This window comes from Galeopterus variegatus, unplaced genomic scaffold (assembly GCF_000696425.1).
Source record: "Galeopterus variegatus unplaced genomic scaffold, G_variegatus-3.0.2 Scaffold3088, whole genome shotgun sequence".
Lineage (NCBI taxonomy): Eukaryota > Metazoa > Chordata > Mammalia > Dermoptera > Cynocephalidae > Galeopterus > Galeopterus variegatus.
The window spans coordinates 82,754-106,570 of NW_007729199.1; the positions used below are offsets into that span (position 1 = coordinate 82,754).

Genomic DNA, 23,817 nt, shown 5'->3' on the forward strand with positions numbered 1-23,817 from the left:
TATTATTAATGGAACTCCAGACTTTTTTTGGATGTCACCAGTTTTTCCACTAATGTCCTTTTTCTGTTCCAGGATCTAATCCAGGACACCTCATTGCATTTAGCAAATTTATTTCTTGCAGAGATCCTTTGGAGGGAGAACTAATAATAACAACAACTGCAGCCACCATTGATCCAGCATTGCGAGCCAGGCATGTAGAAAGCGTCATGCATATTACTCATACATGCTCACAACAATGAGGTGGTAACATTATTATTTCCTTTGGTGTACAGATGAGGACACTGAGGCACTGGGAGCTTTAATAACTTGCCCAGGAGGAGTGAGAAACTGGAGATGGAGGATGAGTACCTGGATGAAATAGACCCTAGGGGCAGGTGAAGGGGTATAATTCTTAGAAGTGGGGGCACTGTGAGGGAATAGGGGGCATGGATGACTTGTTTATTCATTTACTCTCTGTCTCCCCATCAGAAAGCAAGCTCCATGAGTAGTGTTTATCTCTCTTTGATTGAACACCCTGCCTCCAGTACCTAGCAAGGTCTTGGAGCACAACAGCAACTGAATAAATGGAAGGGTGTGTGAAGAATGGATGAATAAATGAATGAATGACAAAGATTCAAGGTCACTAGGGGTTGAATCCAGGACAAGATTGTACCCAGGATTTGTCAAAATCCAGGCAGACCCAGTAGCTCAGAACCAGCTTGGATGGGGGATGGGTGGCCACAGTCAGAGGCATCCCCATGTCTTTGCAAAAAGGGGTGCAGTCATATGACTAACCCTTGCCCAAAGAGGGGGAGGCCCCTCCAGACCGGGGCAGGAGGACATGGGAGGGGCTGCTGCTCAGCCGAGGGTCTCCGTGAACCAGGTGGATGTTAGGAGGTTTGGGGGCTGGGGAAGATCAGTGCTTTCACCTCTTCACCCCCAGAAGTGAGCTCTCCCCATGGCCCTGAACTCCCTTGGCTTTTCATTTTTGACTGGGAGCAATCACAGAATGGATTCCAGTCCCGATCTTTGTGCCTAGGACCTAAAAGGTGCTCAATAAATGTTTGATGAATGAACGAAATAATGTAATCAGGAATTGGAGGGGTTGGTTTGAGGGGAGAGAGTCTTTTCAATCCTTAGGACTTGTCCCCAAGCACCCAGAAGGCCACATTTGCATACAAATAATTGATATTCTAATTACAAATCATTTGTATTGATTTATTAAGCAGATCCCGAAGGATCTCTAGGAGATAATTAGATTCTACGCTCCTCAGGGGTAAGGACGGCATATTTACCTCATTGTTCCCCCACGGTGGCGTGAGGCAGAACTTCATGATAAATGTTTGATGAGGCAGTGAGTGAGCGTGGTCTTAATTGTGGGGAGAGTTTATCGTGTCCCCACAGATCATTTCCAGTGTCTTGGGGAGTTGGGGAGGGGGGAACAAGGGATCCATTGATTTGTGTATTTGTGTGCATGTAAAATTTGCAGACCCCTCTTTCCCCCACGCCCTAGTGATTTTCTAAAGTGCAACCTTCATTCATTGAGCAGGCTCATGGAGGGGCATGCTCGCTGAGCACCAGACCCAGAGACAAAAGACACACAGACCCTTGCTCCCCTGTCCAGCCAGGAAACAAAGCAGAGAAAGATGGAACCTAAGGTGGCCCTGCCAAGGAGTGGCTGGGGCGGGAGCCTTAAACATCTCCCATGGTCTCTGTCTGCCTCTCCCCAAGCCACCCCCAAGAAATGATGATAATATGTAAAAATTAAAAAGAAAAGATTATGCAACCAAATTTTGCTATTTTCATTGATCTGACTAAAAACTATGTTTGCTCTGCAAATGCAGCATCGAGTCCCCCCACCTTTACGTCTTTCCGACCAGTCGGCCACCCCCAGCAGCCGCTGGTCATCAGCATCAGGAGGGACTTAGGAATACTCTGGATGCCAGACCTCGGGAGCACAGAGAAGGCCAGCAGAGACAGAGAGGGGGAGGTGTGATGAGTGGGAGTGGGGAAGACTAGGCAACTAGCATTTTAAGATTTGCTTTCTCCATTTCTGTCTTCCTGCTCCCCACTCCCAGGAATGCTTAGAGCAACAAATTCTCAAGTGACTGTCACAACTTTGCTTTTCAGTCTGGAGGAAAAACCAAAACAAGCAATCACAACTTATAAAGTAAATGCAGTATTCCCAGGAAATCCAAATGGTTTCAGTAGGCCCTGTCAGTTTATAGTGGGAAAAGAACACGTGTTTTTGCTGTGATCCTACCTGGTGCAGCAGGAGCAGGAGTGGCTCTGTAGGCCCACTGCCTGGGGTCCTACCCGCCCTTAGAAGTTCTGTGATTTAGGGCCGGCCCGTGGCTCACTCGGGAGAGTGCGGTGCTGATAACACCAAGGCCCCGGGTTCGGATCCCATATAGGGATGGCCGGTTCGCTCACTGGCTGAGCGTGGTGCTGACAACACCAAGTCAAGGGTTAAGATCCCCTTACCGGTCATCTTTAAAAAAAAAAAAAAAAAAAGAAGTTCTGTGATTTAGATTGTGACCTCAAGCAAATTACTTAGGCTGCTAGCAATGACCTCCAGACAAAGACCCCTCAGGGACACACCTGTCAGGTGAACAAATCCGGTGTATTATTCCCTGGGCACACCTGGGGAAGTGTGGGCAAGTTCAAGTAAGAGAGTGTTAGAGCTTGTGTGCGTGACTTGGGGAAGGGCTGAGGAAGCAGGGAGCTTTGCTCTGGATTAGATGCTGTCAGGACATGGAGTAATGCTATGATTGGGTCTGCAGGGAGGGCAGACTAGAGTGCAGATACAGCTGTTATTGGTAAAAGCAGCAGCCATCACTCAGATTAGCTTTCTGGTTAATGTTGGGGGTTTGGACAATGTTGTTTTGTCTGGGCTCATCCATGGTTACAGAGGGGTCTTACTCTTTCTTGACTCATCATGGTCAACAGTGACCTTGTGTGGTGTGGGTGTCCTGTGAAATTGTTTATATTCAACAAGAGAGACCACACCAAGGTCAGCTGTGAGTGCCGGTCTGCTCCTGGCTGCCAGGGGCTTCTTTTCTCTTTCTCACTGTAAGGTGGGGAGAAATGAAAGTTTCTACCTTTTGGGTCTGGGGAGGATTCAGTTAACCAATGCAAGCAATCTGTGATTACTGTGGTGATGTCAGCTGTCATCACGAGGCCAGCACACAGTGGAGTCTCATCACCATGCACTTCAAAGAGCTCCCCAAATCTCTTGTGTCAATCTGGGGGGCTTATACAGGGTGTGAGCTTGGCAGCTATTGTGTTTCTTGAGACTTTAGTTGTTGCAGGGTGGGTTTGTGTGTCTTTTGGTATTTTGTGAAGGAAATGAGTTCATCACATAGTAAAGGTTGGTAAATCCCCCTCAACCCAAATATGCCAACATCCAGGATTTGAGGCATTAAAAACTGGTTCTTCATCATCAGTCTGTAACTCTGTGAAGACATTCCCCCATTCCTAGTCTTTAAATGTCATTAAATAAAAGCAAATGATTCTTAATTTGTAGCAACTAGGACAAGGAAAATGTAGTAAATACCTTCTGTTATTTTCTCCTACAGCAAAGGAGAACCATCTCTCCCTTTCTTGATTTCTCAGAAGATTAATCTCCTACTGGGGTCCTAATTTATTTGTGTTGTGATAAAGCATGATGTGTGAAAGGAGTCATAAACCCTGCCCTGATTTCTCATTTATTTATTCCTGAGTCTGACGCGTAGGACTTTGCAGTGTAGGAATGTTTTAGCATTTGACCATGCAAATGCTAAATGATGGATCAGCCTAGGAAGGCTGGTGCAGGAAGAGAGGCGGTGACCTGTGCCTCGCAGTGGCGGCCAGCTGGAGTGCCCATCTGCACTATGTATAGGGCTCTCCGCCTCCTTAGCTGTCCTTGTCCATTCCTGCCTTCTCTTCGCTCCCTGCTATCAGCCTATCTCCTGATGAGACCCCTCTGATCCTGTTATTCTCCTGCAGCTGGGGCTACACAGAACATTTTTTTTTTCTTATTTCACTTTGTAACTTAAGCCATTTATCTTTTCTTCATTTTGTTTGTTTGTACACACTAACGTGTGTGGGTGTATTTTTTTTAAATACTACAGTATTATGAAAAATAAACACAAGCTTTTATATTTTTTAGGCTCTAACATAGAAATAAAAAAGTCGTCCCTAATAGGCCTACGGCAAAAAAAAAAAAAAAAAAAAAAAAAAAAAAAAAAAAAAAGAAAAGAAAGCAGGCATAAAATGCACAAGGGGTCTTCAAAAAAGTTTGGAAAGATTCATATTACCTTTTAATTTTATTTTTCTGTGATTTTTTTTTTTTTTGCAACTGGCCAGTACAGGGACCTGAACCTGAGAACTTGTTATAAGGCTGTGCTCTAAACAACTAACCTAATCAGCCTTTTCCGTTAACTTTTTGAAGAACCTAACCAGGTGTTTTGTGTTAGGGCCAATAACAGAATGTGTATGTTTACTATTGGTGTAATTAATGATATTGATTTATATAGCTGTTTGCCATCATTAGCGATTCACAGTAGCCCCATAAAACTTGCATTGTTATCATCCAGCAAATAAGATCACACACCAATTCACAGAGGCAGGCAAAGTTAATGCACATTCGCCGACTCAGCAAAATCCTAAGGAATGTCTTCCCGCTGGCCTTAAAGCTCCCTTTGAAAAATGACCCACAAAGTCATTCATTTCAGAGAATATCCTAGTAAATACAATTTTATTCCCCTTCTTGAAATGTTCTCTTCAAGACTTCTGTCCCCCTTGAACTTGCACGTCATTCTAATTCGGCTAATGCTGAAGAGCCTTTCCACACTGGTTGGTGGGCTCTTCCTCCTCCCCTCCAGGTAGTTGTGTTTTGAGGGCAGAATTTGACATACACAATGATCATCTTCTTCTATGCACTATAAAAGGCTTCAAAACTTGCTTTCCTTTCAGCACCCATAAGGTCGTTAACAGGCCATTTATAAAAATTGCCACTTCGCCACCAACACTCCCAGCTCTTATGACATTCAGAAGTAATTTAAGAACAGAGAAAGAAAATCCACAGGGATGCTAATTCTCTAGCATGCGCTTATCACATCGGGAATAGAAAACATAAAAATAAATTCAAACAAAACATTCTTGGTGGGATATTTTATGATTTGACAGCCTGGATATCAATAATTGATTCAGACAGCAAACCATCCTTGTTGGTAAAGAGCACCCATGCCATCAATGGCTCTGCTGCAGTGTTTGCTTGTTGTTGTTTTTTCAAACTATGATGTGTTCTCATTTATATGCAAAGACGTCATGACCTGATTCCATTGCTTGAGCAGCTAATGGCAATTTTAATGTCGATGATAGTATACCACCGGTGCAGATTCTGTGCCCTAATATTGTGCATTAACCTAAAATTTACATCCACAACTCCACATTTTTCTTCTTTAAAATGCCCTTTTTCTAATGTAGTGGAACCCGTGTAGTTTTTGCATTATATTTTCCACATATTTTATTTAACAGAGGCCTGAAAGTTAATTCTATACTGAATATTAATAAATTTAACCCTCTTGTTCTGCTTCCCACCCCTTTAACAGTGGTATCTGAGGTTATAGTATCTTCATGTACTTTTTCAAAAGGCGGCCTCTGGATTCTTACATTATTTCCTAGAAGATGCTGAAAGCTGTGCTGAAAATAAAAAATCTAAGTGACCAGAGAGGTCTGATAAAAATCACAATTAACAAAGTGATTCATTTTGATAAGGTGTTAGCTGTAAATTTTTTTTTCCCCTTCTCTCTTACAAGCTTCACCAGCGCTATAAAGAAAAGTGTAATTTAATATTCCTGGTGGGTAAATTCTAGAAGGCTGATGATGCTTGGCTTCCCAACCAACACTGACATTATTGGTGGAGAATCACGTTTTTGGCTAGTATTATTATAAGCAAAACAAATGAAAAATTTAAAAGGCTCTGCATTTTGTTTCAGTTTACCATCTCAATGGAAATCTGTTCCTCCAATTCTAGTGGAAAAAAAATCTGCAGTAAACTTTGAGGTTACTTAGAAATCTGGAACCATAATTTAGTTCTTATATGGCTCTAAAGCAAATAGCCAGTTGCTGGTGGAAAATAAAGCAAAGTTGTTTTGTGTATGCATTTAAAACATCCCTATTTGTCTGATATACACAATAATCATCTCCATATATGTACTATAGGAGGCTTCAAAATGTCCTTTCAGCACCCACAAGGTCATGTGCTAGTTTCTATCTTCCTTTTTAATGTAGTCATTCTTTTTCTTGGGGTCTGTAAATGAGACTGGCTTCTGCCATAGTACTATTTTGATAGGCTTATAGATACATATTCTCCCTCTTAACATATATTTATTTATACTCCCTCATCCCCTTTCTTCCAAGAGGATTTAGGGCAGCTTGAAAAGATATATATCAAATACCATAATGAAATAAATATGTGCTATAAAGTTTTACACACTTGCCCAAACTCTGGTTCTAAGCTTTTTACTGACTAAATGGCATGTATGTATTTTTTAAAAGGGAAAAATAAGACAAATGTAACTTCAGTGTACCTAGTGAGTCAATTTTCATTAAAGATCTAAAGACAGGATTAAGGTGCAGGAGTTCTTGATTGTTTTCTTTTTAAATAAGAAAAAATGCACACATATTCATGGTGAAAAATTTAAGTACTGATAGAATTTGGATGTGTTGTCCCCTCCAAAACTCATGTGGAAATTTGATCCCTAATGTGGCCATGTTGGAAACTGATTGAGTCATGGGGGCGGATCACTCATGAATGGATTAATGCTCTCCCTGGGGGAGGGTAGATTAATGAGTTCTTCCTCTATTAGTTCCCGTGAGAGCTGGTTGTTTAAAAAGACCCTAGCACCTCCTCTCTCTCTCTCTCTTTTGCTTCCTCTCGCCATGTGATCTGCTTGTACCCGCCGGCTCCCTGCTGCTTTCTGCCATGAGTAGAAGCAGTCTGAGGCCCGTGCCAGATGCAGCTGTCCCAGAATCTAAGCCAAATAAACCCCTGCTCTACATAAACTACCCAGTCTCAGGTATTCTGTTGTAGCAACACAAAATAGATTAATACAAGTACATATATATAGTTTGTTTCTGCTTTAGTAGATAAAGTTTATGTATATATATCTCCCATAACCGAGTAATTCCACTCCCAGGCGTATGCCCAAGAGAAACCTGAATATGTGTACCAAAGACCCTGCTCATTGCTGTACATTCAAAATAGCAAAAATCTGGAAACAATCCAATGTCTATCAATAGAGAATGAATGAATAAATGGTGGTTTATTCACACAGTGCAATACTATACAGCAGAAAGAATGAATGTGAATATTATATACCATATTGAATGAAAGAAGCTTGACCTAAATTAAACCATATGGGATATATAGAAAGCTCAAAACCAGACAAAACTAATCTGATGTTAGAAAATAGGATAGAGACTGGAAGGGGGCACAAGGCAGGGCTTCTGGGATGTGGATAATGCCCTCTTTTTTAATCTGAGGGCTGATTATATGGGTAATCTTTGTGAAATTTTATTGAGCTGTGCGTGTTATACTTAAAAAAAATGTAAAAACCAAGACAGCAAACCACCAAATTAACATCAAAGTTATTTTAACTGAATCAGAAAGGAATTATCAGGGAGATGGCTTGTAAAAATGTGTATGCGAGTGCTCTTTGTTATTCTTGTGCTAAATGCCAGTTATAAAGGTATCCCACCAAAATAGACACACGTGGTAAGATCTTATTAATCTCCCTTTATGAAGTGGAATGGGACACAACTCAGAATGGTTAAAGACCTTGTTTAGGGCCACAAAACCTGGAGAGAGGCTAAACTGAGACTCAAACCCAACCCTGTCGATCTCAAGCCCTGTCTTCTCTGGTGCCTTCTCTGAGCACAACTATAGCAGGCAAATATGCTTTTACCTAAGAGGGCTAGTTAAGAGAAGATTGGAGTGTGGGAAGCTGTACTTCTGTAGGCAATAAATGGCACTGAGGGATTCCAGAGTTACAGTTAACTCTAAGATGAGATACTGGAAGGAGAGTGAAAACCACGAACCAAGGCACCTCACTGTTCCTTTCTTATGGGGGTAGCAGAATTCCCTCCAAGTACTCGTTGGTGGCTTTGCAGACCTGCCTCCAGCATCCTTCCCAATCTTGACTACTGGAGGACATGGAGAGGGAGCAGTTGTTTAAGATAAAGACACCGGAAGCTAGGGAGGCTGGGATCCACTGATAAAAACACCTTGGGGCTCACCAGACACTACAGCTATCTGGTACTTGTTTCCAAAAATCATTTTGAAATGACTTCAGAATATTTGGTTAAGAAGAATGTGTGATAAATATCACAAAGAGAAACCATCTGAAAGGCAAATACATGTTTGTAAACATAGCATTTTATTAACAAAATGCTTACACCTTTCTTACAACAAATTTTATAGTGATTTAGCATGTTATACTCTATAAAAGTGTATTATAGAATATTCAGGCTAAAACAATATCATTTAAAATTATGCCAAATCAACCTTTATTTGCAAACTATCTACTACCAGCATAAGTATAAAAAGAAAAATCTTACAACAGAAATCAAAAGGTCTAGTTTTCTTCTGTCAGCACCTACAAACAATACAGACATCATATGGTTTACATTGACTCAGGTCCAGCCCAAGGTTAAGACTGCAAAAATAAAGTATTCAAACATCCATACAAGCTTGGCAAACCATCATTACATTATTTCATTACAGGTAACCAGGCAATGGTCATGCAGTGAAGTCATGGCTATAAATGTGGGCTGTTTACAGTGCTACAAAGCGGCCAAAACCGTAAGCAACTTAATTTTATCTTTTTTCATAACAGATGCTATTATAAAAAGGCACAAATACCTTGCTCCTTGCATCAGGTCTTGAAAAGGCATGACATTCTTAGGAGAAATAAGAACTGCAGGTACGATGGCTTAGCTTTTTTTTTTTAAATGTCTAGGCTTTTCCATAGCTGTTTCTCTTCAACACTGTTGATTTGGACTTTCACATCCTTTAACAAATGCTCTAGATAAACCCAACCAAGTTTTGACACTTAAAGCTAACCCTATCATCAACGGTAAAAAAACGCCTTGTCAATCAGTCTTGTTCCCACAATAAGCTAGTGCTGCCCATTTTCTTTCTGGAAGTTCTGGAGTTCTTCATCTAAGATTTCCCTTTGCATTTCTGACAGTGCTTCCTTTGTTTCATCTCCCTTGTTGGACGGGGTGGGCCAACCATGCTGCTATGACCATGGAAGACCACATGTGAAGGCATGTCACATGAGCTGAGGAAGTGGCCAGTGCCATGCTTCTCTAAGGGAGAGCCCAAAGAAAAATGTGAACAAGGGAAATAAGGCAAGAAGTCGGCTTTGATCACAGAGAAGGTAAGATGTAAATTCTTAAGGTCAGGGGAATGATTGATGATTATGTGAGTGACTCATAATGTGAAATGATGGAAAGACTGAGCTGGATGAGAGTAAAAAAAAAATATTTTCCAGGGCAATAAAGTTCTGTCTACAAAGCACAACAAATGGTTTAGAAATGGAGCCACCAATCAGTTGCTGTGACTAGCAGGCTGCCAATCATTTTCCCAGCACTGAATCGACTGGTCCCTTTGACATCATGAACATGATCCACATTAAGAAAAAGTTTTGTAAACTAGGTAGTAACTTCAAACACAAAGAAAGTGGAGGTAAGCAAATTCAAGTGCTGCTTTCAAAAATTTTCAGGGGGTAAAACAGATTATTCTTGTAAACTTAATGAAAAATTAATAATGGCCAAATGATATTAGGATTAGGCCTCAAAGTCAAGCGCCACTATGGGCAGAGGGCTGACAATGTACCCAAATGAACACGGGCACAGGGACTTTCCACATGGGCAGGTCCCCACTCTGGCTGGGTGGCCAGTGGGCTCTGAACTGATCTTGGAAAGAGGTATGCCCAGCTCTTATATAACATGGTATTAGATGCTATGAGGGTGTCCTTGACAATTTCAGTTCTTAAAAAAGATTACTGGCCCTTGTGCAAAATGCTATTTTAAAGATGGTTTCCTTCAAAGTGCTCCATTAAGCAATTTGTTTCCTGAAACACTGAAAAGTTCCTGAATTAAGAAGTGGCATTAGTAAAACTGGCATGTTTTGTTTCTGTTGCATGATTAAGCACAGCATTAAGGTCAACAGTTTAAAACTGTCAATTAAAGAAGGCTCTTTCAAAAAATCATTACTATCTTAGGACTTTCCATTAATTAGCAGATAGAACTTGGCACCTGAATTCTTGTTCATGGAAAGCTACCCAGAATTTTGTTTGTTGCAATTATGAAGCATTTTGATGAGGCACTGGGCACCATACAGATCTAAAAATGAACCTGCAACAAATTAAAAAACTTTTTGTTAAATCTGTTTGACACCTGGTTTTAATTTCACCATCTCCTGATGATATATCCTCATCTCACTACCTAAAGTGCTCAACATAATAAAAGAAACAGATGGGTGGTTTGAGATTTTTTTTTTAACTAAACTTCTGAATACTTGTTTTGAAGCCAAAGATATTCTAGCACATCTGTAGGTGATTATACTTTGAAAGGAAAGAAAACAGATAGTAGTTATTTCTGATGGTGACCATTAAATTAAACTGATGGAAGTCCTAGATTTGGAAAATAAATCATCTTCCTATATGCTAAGAGAATCCTGAAGGACAAACTGAGAAATATGGAGATTCCTGGTTCTATTTCTTCACCATCCTCATTATGTCTAATGAAACTTCATCACAACAGGTCTCCCACTTTTCATTCTTTAGGTTGAGAAAATGGAGGCTCCTGAAAAATGTAACTCTTCTAATGTTTTTTACACTTTCATTTGCACATAAAGCAAGACAAATGCCCCAGAATTCCATTAATGCTTCTTGCAAATCAGATAATCAAATTGCCTGGATTTCTATTACTGGAAGTCACAACAAGCAACTCTGCTGTCAGGAGAAATTTGCAGAGGTTGTTTTAAGTCCTAGGCTAACTTCCACCCCCCATTTTTCTTTTCTAAAACCATACAGTATGATGTTTATCTCCTGGATAAATTTGTTGCTTGGACTTTTTTTTTTTTATCATAGTACTATAAGAATTAAAACACATATCCTAAACATTACTTCAAATCATTTAAATATTTTTTAGATGAACCAAGCTAACTAAAGGCAGGTATACAGTTAACACCTTGACCCTTAAAGGTACATTCCATTTCTTACTTTAAAAAATATTATCTCTGAAGAGGTAGAATATCTCTTGAAGTCAAACAGTAAACAGAAGTTGTGCTGCTAGTCCCTTTTTGCCCAAGTTTGTGGGCTGTCATTTCCCCCCAAATGTTCTAAAGCAGGTACCTAGTGGGCCGAGCTCGTGGCGCACTCGGGAGAGTGCGGCGCTGGGAGCGCAGCAGCGCTCCCGCCACGGGTTCGGATCCTATATAGGGATGACCGGTGCGCTCACAGCGCTCTCTGGCCGAGTGCGGTGCGGCCGGTCTGAAAAAGGAAAAAAAAAAAAAAAAATAAAGAAAAAAAAATAAAGCAGGTACCTAGTATAGATCAGAGTTAAGGGATTTCCAATAACTTTTCTCCAGAAGAAAAGGATTCTCTCATTACTTACACTGGTTCTTGCAGAGACATCTGGATGTTTAGGGGGCTCATCTGTTATATAAATAACATACTGTTTACCTGTATCTTGTACTCTACGGGCCCATGAATTACGTTCTCTGTGTGTTCTGAGAATGAGTGCTAAAAAGTATTTATATATAACTTCTTTTGCAATTCACTCTTAGGATATAAAAGATGCATATAACAATGAACAAATGCCTTTCAAGCTTGGAGGCTGACATGCCAATTAGTGCAGTGTAATCTGAATCTAACCTGCCCATTTTAACACAATAACATAAAAATACAGATATTCTGGTCTGACACCTCCAGGAAAGCCACGGAATAGGTATCTAAAGGACGTTTTCATTACTCCCAGAGTTTAATTTAGAAGACATTCTAGACCTATTTTTCTCCTTGAGAATAGAAAAGAAATAAATACAAGACAAAGAGAAGTTCTGAAATTAAATGTTTTCTTTCTCTTTAGATATTTAAAAATAAAGAGGATTGATAACCTCAAGAAGGACACTGGCCCACTGAAAGGAGGAGATTAAGATTCTAATATAAAAGTCTAGATCCTTTTAGACATAGGCAGGCATCCAGGAAATGCGTGTAAAATGGGAGGCAGGCACTTCAAACAAGAAACAAGGAAGGAGGTTATTTTAAAAGGAACTCAGTCTTTCAGCTGCTAATGTGTGGAACTTATCCTGACTGTGGCTGACAAGCAGGTGATAGAGGTTTCATTTGGAACCAGAAGGGCTTGCAATAGGTACTTCTCTTCAATTACTTCTCACAGAGTTTAAAATGAAGGACACTTAATCATACTCTTACTTTATGTTCTTTTAATTACCAAATGATAGTTAATTAGTTATCACAGAATCAGAAAAACACTTGTGTGAAAGGAGAGTTCTGGAGACCAAGGTTTCTAGGATTGGACACCTGCAAAGAGCTATTCCAATTTCTCTGAAGGGAATCAATAAACACTTGCAGCTAATTAATGATTTTTCTCTTCTGTTCAATCCCAAAAGTTTTAAAAAATGGTCCTGTGTCATAAGAGAACCGAAAGAAGATTTTTATAGATGGGCTCTGTCTCAATTCCTTTGAAATCTATCTTTTTCTCATAATAGGAAATAATGAAAATATGAAATGTATATTAGATCATTGCTTAGTTAGGCCAATAATCCAAAATGTGTTTAAAATAAAGCACTGCTTCTGGCTTTAATATTCATTTTTGCATTTTAGGAGCAAACAAAATAACTAAAAACATTTTTTTCCTGTTTTCACTGAGTATGGATTGTGGATCTGGGATAGCAATTTTTTTTGTTGTTAAGCATTAAGAAGATATTACATGAGAAACAGTGCCATGTCAATTTCTTAGACAGACTGGTAAAAATGAGGGGAGAAGAGAAGAGCCTCCAGAAATGCATGAGCACAAGCTCCAGGTCATTCATTCTGTTAATAACACATATGGCTATAACAAAACAGAATCACTCCCTACATGGATGGGAGTAAGAGAAATCATGAAGAGAAACTAGATGCAAAGGGCTGAAGAGATGAACTGGTATTGGGCTACATGCAATAAAAAGACAGGAAGATTAGTGGCATTTAAATGCCTTCCCAGTAAGATGGCTCAGAAGACCTTGCCTTTCCCAGTACACTGAGACACCATGCAATCACCAACATCTACTGGTGAGTTTGTTGGAAAAAATGTGAAGGTCATAGATTTTCATCATGTTTTGGTGATATAAGACAGAAAAGGCCACAGAAGCATCACCTCTTAATGAGTCAAGTAACCTTTGTTGTTATTTTGCTGTTGTGGAGATAGAGTCCCAGCAGTGGGAATGCTAGGGACACCAGGCTGGGGGTCCGTCTGGACACATATAAGATAAAGTCAAACCACCTGCAGTTATAAAGAGCCCAGCCCTGCGAATCAAGTGTTTTTAACAGAAGCTTGCAAATTAAACGTTGGGTAGGAAGCAAGATTCCAGGGGGTATAGAGTCCACATGTATTTTAAACAAAATATTAAAATTTTTGCTAACTACAATCTTTCTATATGGTTTCAATGAGAATAAAACAATTTCAAATGCTTAAGATATGCAACAGGGAAAACGGGATCATTTTTTACTTAATCTGAGTTACAATTTTCCCATTAAAATCTACCATATCAAGTGGGGGGCACAAAGAAATAACAATTGTTTTTAAAAGTTTTGACTATTCAGTTTAAGGATAGCTCTGAAAACACAATTTAGTTTGAAATTCAAGCTGTTTCATTTCCTATTTAATCTTGTAAATTTCCTTCCCTTACAATACTCAAGTTGGAAGGGTGCCAAATTAGACCAGGAACAAATTTTCACCAACTTCACTTCAGTGCTTTATTTTTAGATTATATTAAAAACCTCATTAGGCTCCCTGAGGGAAAAGAGTGTTAACCACTAACAGAGGCAGGGGAAAATAAAGGAAACGGAAAGATAAGCTAAATTGTTAACAAGGAAAGCTTTCAAAACAGTTGGTCTGAGGTCGCTGTAAAAGCTAAAAGAAACTTATTACCAAGATCAGGTAAATGACTAGAGCTTGGAGCTTAATCTTTCACCCCAAGGCTAGTAAGGACTAGTCAGGCTTGTCAAAGCGGCATATGTCTTTATTATGATTTCCAGATGGGATTTGGAGGGAAGAGGGGTGGGTGGAAGGGAAGGCAGAGAAATCTTTAGAGACTGCAAGCTAAATGCTCTATGCCTATGCACAACATAAATGTGCTTCAGAGTCTCCCGAGGACAGGCTGAAAAATGAGTGGGCATATGCAAGACTGGGTGCAAGATTAGATGGACTGTTGAATGAAACTTAGAATTTATTAATGTATTTACATAATTTATAATCTTTAAGCAAAAGTCTCATAAATATAGACTACAACTTTACATATGCTAAGCAACAGATACTTGTTTTTCTCCACCAAGATACTTGGATTAAATAAAAAAATTGACAGCATTTACACCACTTTCTATACTTTCTCTTTCTTCTTCCTCCTTTTTAAACCATTGCCAGTCAGTTTAGAACACATGGAATTCAATTTATTCCAGACAGCTTCTCTACCACCACCATCTTGATCATGATAGCTTATTTAAAAAAGGTGCCAATAATGTGTTTGGTGACATACTCATATGACAGAGCCAGAAGCAAATCCAGGGTGAGCGAGGCATCTGCTGTTATTGTTGTTAATTTACAGTATGTATCCTAGACTCATATATTCAATGAAAAGTGCTTTAGAAATGGCAGAGATGAAATTGTTTCCATCAGTCCTATAGATAACCCATTTTAGCTTCAAATAATAATTGCCATGCCTCCACTTATGATATCTTACTACATTTTAAATGATACAACTACTTCTAACAGTGGTAATGGGAAACCAAGGAAATTATAATCTCCACAAGGTCTTTTTTTCCCTCAAGAACCACGAAAGTGCTAATTTTCCCTTTACAAATGTTACATAAAATCTTGATTACAAAACTACTCAACAAGTTAATCTTACCATCCATACAATTATACGTTCCTTTCCAGCAAGGTCAAAAGCCAATGACGTAGGCCCTTTGTACATCAGAGATTCTTTACATAATAGAAGTCCACAGACTGAGAAATATCATTGCTGCAGTCTTCAAAGAGAGAACAGAACTCGTCAATTTCTATGAGTCCTTTTTGCACAAAGATGACTCAAGACCAGCTAGGCGAAAACTGGTGGCAAGGACTCCAGCCTTCCTGGTAACTTTCAGGACCACCTACTTCATCACCAAGTCTGAGAGGCTGAGGCTCAGTCAACAGCAGCTTCGCTTTGGCTCTGAAGGCTGTCTTCGGAGTTTGAAGCCCTTACCGCCAGATGGCGGGCTGGCATCAGTGGATGGAATTCTTCGACCTAAACCATGATGAGAGGAGAGAAGGAAATGACCTTTAACTTTCTAAATCTGTTCATTCTCAGATACAACAATTTTGCAGATGCAATTTGACAGGTTTCATTAAAGTAAAAAAAGAGGTTTAATAAGCTTTTTACTTTGAAATAATTTTAGATTTACATAAAAGTTGCAAAGATGATATAAAGAGTTCCTGTATACCTCTCACCCGGTTTCCCCTAATGGTGGTATCTTATATCACCTTGGGACATTTGTCAACATGAAGAATTCAACACTGCCACTATTAATTCCAGACTTTTTTTTCAGATGTCACCAGTTTTTCCACTATTGTCCTATTTCTGTCCCAGGATCCAAACAAGGACATCACACAGAATAAAAATTTTTTAATTAAAAAAATTACATGTTAAAAACATTTTGTTTTGGGCCGACCCCGTGGCGCACTCGGGAGACTGCAGCGCTTGGGAGCACAGCGGCGTTCCCACCGCGGGTTCGGATCCTATATAGGGATGGCCGGTGCGCTCACTGGCTGAGTGCAGTGCGGATGACACCAAGCCAAGGGTTGCGATCCCCTTACCAGTCACAAAAAAAGACAAAAAAAAAAAATTTTGTTTTGAGTAAACAATTGAATAAACATAAACATTTACAAAAATTCAATCAGAACATGCCTGTCCCTCTCTCTCATGGCAGAGGCCACCACTGTGCAGCGTTCCAGAGACAGGCAGGCATAAACATTCACAGCTGTGCTTACATCACATCCCCTTTCTTAAGCCCACTGGGAGCAAACAGTATGCACTGTTGTCCACCTTGCTGTTTTCACTTAATATATCTTGCGGGGCTGGCCGACTGGCTCAGTTGGCTAGAGCGCAGTGTTATAACACAAAGCTCAAGGGTTTGGATCCCCATACCGGCCAGCTGCCAAAAAGAAAAAAAAAATCTTAAAAATTGTTCCATCATTGTACATAAAGAACTGCTGCTTTAATAGGTCTAAAATATTGCATTGTATGGATGTACCATTATTTATGTAACCATCTTGTTATTGATGGATATTAGATTGTTTCCAATATTTTTTTTTTTTGTCTTTTGTCTTTTTTCCGTGTCCGGCAACGGATCGCAACCCTCAGTGTTGCCCCCGTACCGGACCGGGGACCGGCAACGGGATTGCAAGCCTCGGCGTTGCTCCCGTGCCTCGCTCAGCCAGTGAGCGGGAGCCGGTCTGTATGTGGGATCCGAACCCTCGGACGGGAGCGCCACCGCGCTTCCCAAGCGGCGCACTATCCAGTGCGCCACCGGGCCGGCCCAGATTGTTTCCAATATTTTGATGTTGTTAATAGTGGTGCAAAAAACATCTTTGTGAACCTATGAGTGTATGTATAGAATAAATTAACAGGTGGAGGAGAGCTAGGTCATGCTATTCTACTCCTGGGTAACTGTCTGACAAATACAATGTATTCCCAGTGTCTACCCAGCACACATTCAAGAAGGACGTGCTATTTAAATTTTGACAGATACTGCCAAATTGCTCTCTGAAGAGGCTGTGCCACTTTATTCTCCTACCAACAATGCATGAGAATGAACAGATTTCACTTTACTGCTCCACGAAGCATAATGTCAATTTTGAGAGAAACCTTAAATCACCTGTCCACCTACCTGACTGATAATTCAAGGGTTGCTTCTTGTACAAAGGTTTTCCTGACACTCTCCTACTTCTTAACTCTCTTCAACATCTCAGACACTAAAATCAATCAGGACACAAGCAGCACACTATTACATATTTGTTTACATGACTATTTCCCTTGCATTAGACCCTAAGCTCTTCCAGGGAACAGATCTTGTTTCTCCATCTTTGTGTTTCCATTCTCTATTTAGCACAGTAGCTGGCACAAGAGGTATGTTGTAAACATGGAATGAATGGACACAGACATCTTTTGACATTACCAAGGCTAAGACAGGAATCTCTGTCAACTCTCAGGTCCTCAGTTGCCAAGACTTGAGCCTCCACCATTCTGAGCAGTCTGCAAATCCACGTAGGTAGCAGACAGCATCATTTTTACATCATTTTATATCATTTTTACATGGATGAGAAAGTGTTACCCAGTATGCTCTACAACAACTTTTCAAATGCCTACAGATACTGCTGTGAATAAATTACAAATCTGTTAAAAAGCTTCACTAAAGCTTTTTGTCATTATGTATTTGTCAATAAACAGATACACAAATACAGCTGGTATCACAGAGGCATCTGTGAAATGTGTCATAATAATTTGGGGGAATAATATTTTTAGAAGAAAGCAAAGAACATCTTCATAACCTGAGAATAGGCAATGATTTCTTAAACAGCAACCAAAAACCTTCATGCTAACCATAAAGAAAAATAAGAATAAATTGGATTATGTTAAGATTAAAAACTTCAGGTCAGGGTCGGCCCAGTGGCGCACTGCTACAGTGCGCCGCTTGGGAGCGCGGTAGCGCTCCCGCCGAGGGTTCGGATCCCACATACAGACCGGCCGCTCACTGGCTGAGCGAGGTGCGGGAGCAACACCGAGGGTTGCGATCCCGTAGCTGGTCCCGGTCCGGTCCGGGCGCGACACTGAGGGTTGCGATCTGTTGCCGGGCACGAAAAAAGACAAAAAGGAAACAAACAAACAAACAAAAAACTTCAGGTCATCAAGAGAGATGATTCAAAAATGAAAGTCAAGCTACAGAGTAGAAGATATTTCCAATACACAGAATCAACAAGGAACTCATATCCAAAATAAAAACCAGAAAACATTAACAAGACAGGTAACCCAATAGGAAAATAGGCAAAAGACTTAACAGGCATTTCACAAAAGAACATATAAAGATATTATACAAATGTAAATGAGTATCTGGAAAGGTGCTCAACTTCATTAACAGTCATGGAAATGCAGATCACCACCTATCCACTAGAGCTGGAGAATTACCAGAATTCTCAAATACCACTGGTATGCATGTCAACTGGTATAAACATCACTTTGAAAAGTACCTGGTGGTAAAGTCATATTGAAAACGTGCATACCCAATGACCCAGCCATTCTCCTGGGTATAAATATACCTAACAAAAATGTGTACAGATGTTCACCAAAGGACGTGACCAGAATGTTCAGAGCAGTACTATTTGTAATAGCTCTAAATTGGAAACAGCTACCCAAATGCCTATCAATAGCAGCATGGATAATTAAATTTTGGATATTCTCCACCCCCTACCCCCAATCTTGACTCATACACACATCATTTACAGGTATATGCAATGATATGATCTAAATAATGTACAACAAAAGAAACTAGACACAAAAGAGTAAATAGAACATGTTTTCTTAAAAACAAAACAAAAACAGGCAAAACCAATCTGAAGAGTTAGTAGTCAGGATGGTGGTTACCCCTAGGGTGTAGGAACTGCCATGTCTCAATCTGAGTGTGAAGCACAAGAATAAAAATTGAGTTTGTAAAAATTCACTGAACTTTGTACTTCCGATATGTACACTTTTCTGTGTGTGTGTGTGTTTATATATATATATAAACACACACACACACACACTGCACGTTAATAAAACGTCAGCACGCCAGGCATTGTGCTCGTGTATTTTTTTTTTTTTTTGTCTTTTTGTCTTTTTTCGTGACCGGCAACGGATCGCAACCCTCAGTGTCGCGCCCGCACCGGACCGGGACCGGCAACGGGATCGCAACCCTCAGCGTTTCTCCCGCACCTCACTCAGCCAGCGAGTGGCTGGTCTGTATGTGGGATCCGAACCCTCGGCGGGAGCGCCGCCGCGCTTCCCAAGCAGCGCACTGTAGCAGTGTGCCACCGGGCCGGCCCATGCTCATGTAGTTTTGCAACACCCAGTGAACAACAAACTCTACATCTCTCTCAATTTTTCTAATATTAGTGAACATACATTTTTTTACTTTCACAGTTAAAATGAGTAGGTACAAATTTTTATATATGAATTTTCATTTTTGTTAAAGTTCACTACCTTCCTGTTTTTAATACCACTGTAGTTAAGAACACTAAAAGAAACAGCGCTAATGTTAATGTACTCACAACACTACACACCTAACATATTTTAGCTTGAACTGTGAAAAATTCCCAATTGGCCTAATGCTGCCTTTCAAGAATTCACCTTGGGTATCTGCTATTTACATCTTAGACAACAATAAGCATCACAACTTTTTATCACTGAGATGAAGCGGCTGGCCTAGAGCATGCAACCCCCAGTCCACTGGCTGTATATAGCAGCAGGTGGGCTCCTTAGGCCTGCAAAGTACTCTGAAAGTATTTGAATTAGTGGTCAAATCTAAACAACAGAACAAGGTACATAAAAATCCAGATTTCCGGTTTCTCTGAATAAACTAAAGACAACAAAACAAAATGAAAACAAAACAGTAAAAAAACCCATAAAGACAGCCCCAGCAATTGGGCAACCAGGGGCTCACATTCCAGTGTGGCCCCAACTGTTGGAGGTGGGCCTGACCTGCTAGCTGTCAGGGTCCCCAGGGCCTCTCCCAGGACTGTTCCACTTGTCGGCTGTCCCTGCTGGCCCTGATCGGCACTGGAGTTCATGCCCTCTCCTACAAGTGATGGCCAAGAGCCCTTCCAGCTTCAGTTATCTCAGATCTCACACAGTGGATCTCGATGGATAAGTACACCGTGCTGTGACAGCTGTCTCTTTTAATCAGTAAGTCTGAAACGTTCAGTTAGCCCCACATCTCTGTAGCGTCTGCTCCATCACACCTCAGCTCCAATACCACCTTCTCAGAGAGGCCTTCCTTGATCACCAGCAGACACTTTTACTTCATCCTGAATTATTTTCTTCATATCACTGATAGTTATCTGAAATGATCCCATTTATTTGGTGTTCACTGTCTCCCTCAGCAGAACGTGTGCTCCAAGAGAACAAGGGCTGCCTGCATCTACCTCCTTCACGACTGTCTCCCCTGAGCCTGGAACAGTTCCCAATATTTTGATGAATTTCAGTGAAATGAATAAACACAGATACAATCTGTAGAGGATCCCAAAGGTATGCAGCAGACTCTCTCCCATCTAGTGTCATCAGATTAACACTTCTGGAAAGGGAGGAAGAAAGGGGGGAAAAAGAGATCTTACCTTTCATTTGCCTACTATTAATTTTTGAGGGTTTTCTTACAGTGGAATTACACCTGTATTTCATTTCCCTTTATTTATTTTGTTCATTTTCAATGACCTTGGGCAACTAATTGAAACACATTTAAATAGAGAAAGAGGGAGAGGTAACAGCTTCCATGACTCAATGCCCTGTGTATTATTTATTCAGTAGCAACATTCTTTCTAGAAGGCTTATAGTCATTAGGCAGCAGCTCTCCAACAATTATAATATGATATGAAAGCTGCCTGTTACTCTTACATTCTCAAATCTCATTTCACTGAGGACACTATCAGACTAGATTACTCTTAGTAAGGTTGGAATTCTGACCAAGAAGGTAATTCTGTTTTAAGTTGCTCTGCACAGAGAAACACATAAGGCACAGAGATACTCACTAATTTCTATAAAGAGTTCATTTATGTTTATCGCGTTTTTTGCGCTGGTCTCTACAAAAATTGCATGAATGGAGTCGGCGTAGTCCTTAGCATCTCTCTCCATGACTTCTCTGGAAGGCAACAATTGCAAATCAGAAATACTATCCATTAATATCTTAATGTTATCCACACCTACTCAGGAATTAACCAGATTTCTAATGACAAAGGATGTCCTGAATTGCTGCTGTATAAGCCCTGACATGTGGTCCTCCTCATTAGATCACATCCACGGTTAAACAAAACAAATTAAAACTCAGTACAACTAGCAATGTATCTAATAGAATGACCAAGAAATAGCAGGGTTTTCTTAAAATTGAAAAAAAAAAAAAAAAAGCCCTTGCTTTGGGAATTGTGGAAGTGATTTAGAGAAATTGCCAATAAATGTGCTTTCTGCATTCAAGTATTCTGTTATGGGAGCCTGGGGGCTGCACTGATCTCAGATAATGTCAAGTGCAATGCGACCAATGCTTAAGTAAATTACACACCTGTCTATATACATAATATAATTAGCTCCAAATGACTGAAATCTTTTTTTTTTATATCGAAATCTTAATTTTAGTTTGAAACTTCAGGACTCCAACCACAAAACAAGCACTTCTTCAATGTCAGAGATAAAATAAAAAGATTCTTATATTGGATATTACTTATTAAGGAAAGGAACATATAATCGGCATTACGATCTCTTGTTCTAATAACTTACCTTACGTCGATAAGATCACACTTATTTCCTGCAATGGCAACTACAATATTAGGTGGGCCATGCTGTCGAAGCTCTTTCACCCAATTCTTTAATGTTGAAAATGTCTCCTGTAACACAAAAGGGACAGCAACTGGAGATCTAAGCAACTAAAAGAGAGTTTTCAAAATAGTCTGAAGAAAACTATATGCAGTCTTACTTCTTTTGTGATATCATAAACGATTATAGCTGCAGCCGACCCTCGATAGTACATTGGTGCTAAGGCACGAAACTGCAGAGGAGGAGAAAAAATAAACAACAAAATTGTGAAAACTGGTTAAATATGTTTTTTTTACTAAGACTTTTAAACCCATTATCCTTGCACAAAAGGTAATCTTTCTCTTAAACCAAAGACGATGACATGATGCTTTAAAGCAAATGAACCAGTAATTACCAAAGGCAAAAACTTTTAATGTAACACTGAAATGTCTCTCAGAAGACAGTTTAGAATACAGTTTTATAGGAATTAAATATGGTGCTATAAACAATTGTTTCAGCTAAAAAGGCTTTTTAATTGAACTCAATGTTATAATTCCCAAATTCATTTGTTCAATAGTCCTTTAAACTTTGGCTTCCTAAACTATCACCGAGATAAAAATAATGCTGTAAACAGTCCTCCAGAGAAGCTGCTGCATTTGGGTGTCGTAAACATAACCCTGTAATCTAAATGCTGATTGTCTACAGAAATAAGTGCACATTTACATTCACTATTTGGATGAGTTTGCAACTTGCTTTTTTGATATCTCCATGCATGTGGCAATTCCCAAATGCTGGGTACATATTTCACTTATGTGAACTTAACTCCATATACGCAGCTTCTTCCCACCCATCACCTCCCCTCCTACACCCCAACATACACAAGAGAGAGGGAAGAGAAGGAAAGAGAGAGAAATAACCTTTTACACAGCAAAGATGATTTAGCGGGTCATTTCTCTTGATGAACTTGAGATGTAAAATGTGAAGCTCTTTCCCTAGTCAACCTCAATTCCTAGGCACATGCCCCCATGTGAGCATCTCACCCACCAAACGTGACGCCAATGTTTAAATACAAGAATTGTACTTATACTTGATTTTTGTTTTGTACTCTGACTTTGAAGCCTTGACCTCTACATACAATTTGACACCACTGTACTCGCATTCTGCTCTGCTTCTGGTGGCTTACCCTCAAACAAAGGCAGGAATTGGCATCAAAGGGAAGCACTTGGTGCACATGCATAATTCACATAAAGGAGTATGGATTCTGTAAGTTCTTATGCAATGAGTTTAACCTTTTGGCTTTTAAACTTTGATATTAATTTGAGTTTCACAAAAGAAAGTGAAATTGTGACTGTAAGCTCCATGAAGGAGGACAGCATGTCTGTTTAGCACACCATTTCATCTGGGGCCCAACACCTGGCACACTGTAGGTAATGAAGAATTGGTGAACAGATGAATAAGAACTGTGTAAGTATGGGGGAATGTGAAACTAAACGCCAGAGCCAGATGTCCACACACACAAACTTTTACTAGTCTTTGTGAAAACACCCCCCTGTGGGGTGAAAGCCTGCTAACTTCCAATAAAATGATACGTTAAATTTTACAGAGAAGAAAACAAAAATAAAGGTTATAAGCAAGAAAGCACTACAGAAAAAGAAACCACATTAGGTGAAAAAGACTTAAAATGTTGGATTGACTTCCACAGCCTAAGAGAAAATGAGACAGAAGCACACAGATGGAACAAAGGCCACAGTACAGCTTTCATCTGACCTTATCTTGACAATGTCCTTTACGAGGTTTTTTCTTTATTCAAATTTGCAAGGTAAAATTCACATAGAGAAAAGCAAAGATTTTAACTGTACAATCTGATAAACTGACAAATGTATACATTCCTGTAAACCCCATGCACCAAGATATATAACATTTCTGACAACACAGAAATTCCCTCCTATCACTCTTCTTATGTCCCTCTTTTTTTTTTTTTTTTTTTTTTTTTTTTTTTT

At 39.8% G+C, this 23,817-nt stretch overlaps 1 protein-coding gene across 1 annotated transcript in view; it reads right to left on the minus strand.

Moving 5' to 3' along the window:
* Positions 1-14,254: 14,254 nt before the first annotated feature.
* RAB22A (RAB22A, member RAS oncogene family) overlaps positions 14,255-23,817 on the minus strand; it is a 48,594-nt gene continuing 39,031 nt past the window's right edge. Inside the window, exons 4-7 of the mRNA XM_008583947.1 lie at positions 21,999-22,070; positions 21,803-21,909; positions 21,064-21,173; positions 14,255-15,535 (exon numbers count right to left, since the gene is read on the minus strand). Of these exons, the coding sequence (XP_008582169.1) occupies positions 15,438-15,535; positions 21,064-21,173; positions 21,803-21,909; positions 21,999-22,070 (387 nt within the window). The 3' untranslated portion in view covers positions 14,255-15,437. The remainder of the gene's footprint in view (positions 15,536-21,063; positions 21,174-21,802; positions 21,910-21,998; positions 22,071-23,817) is intronic.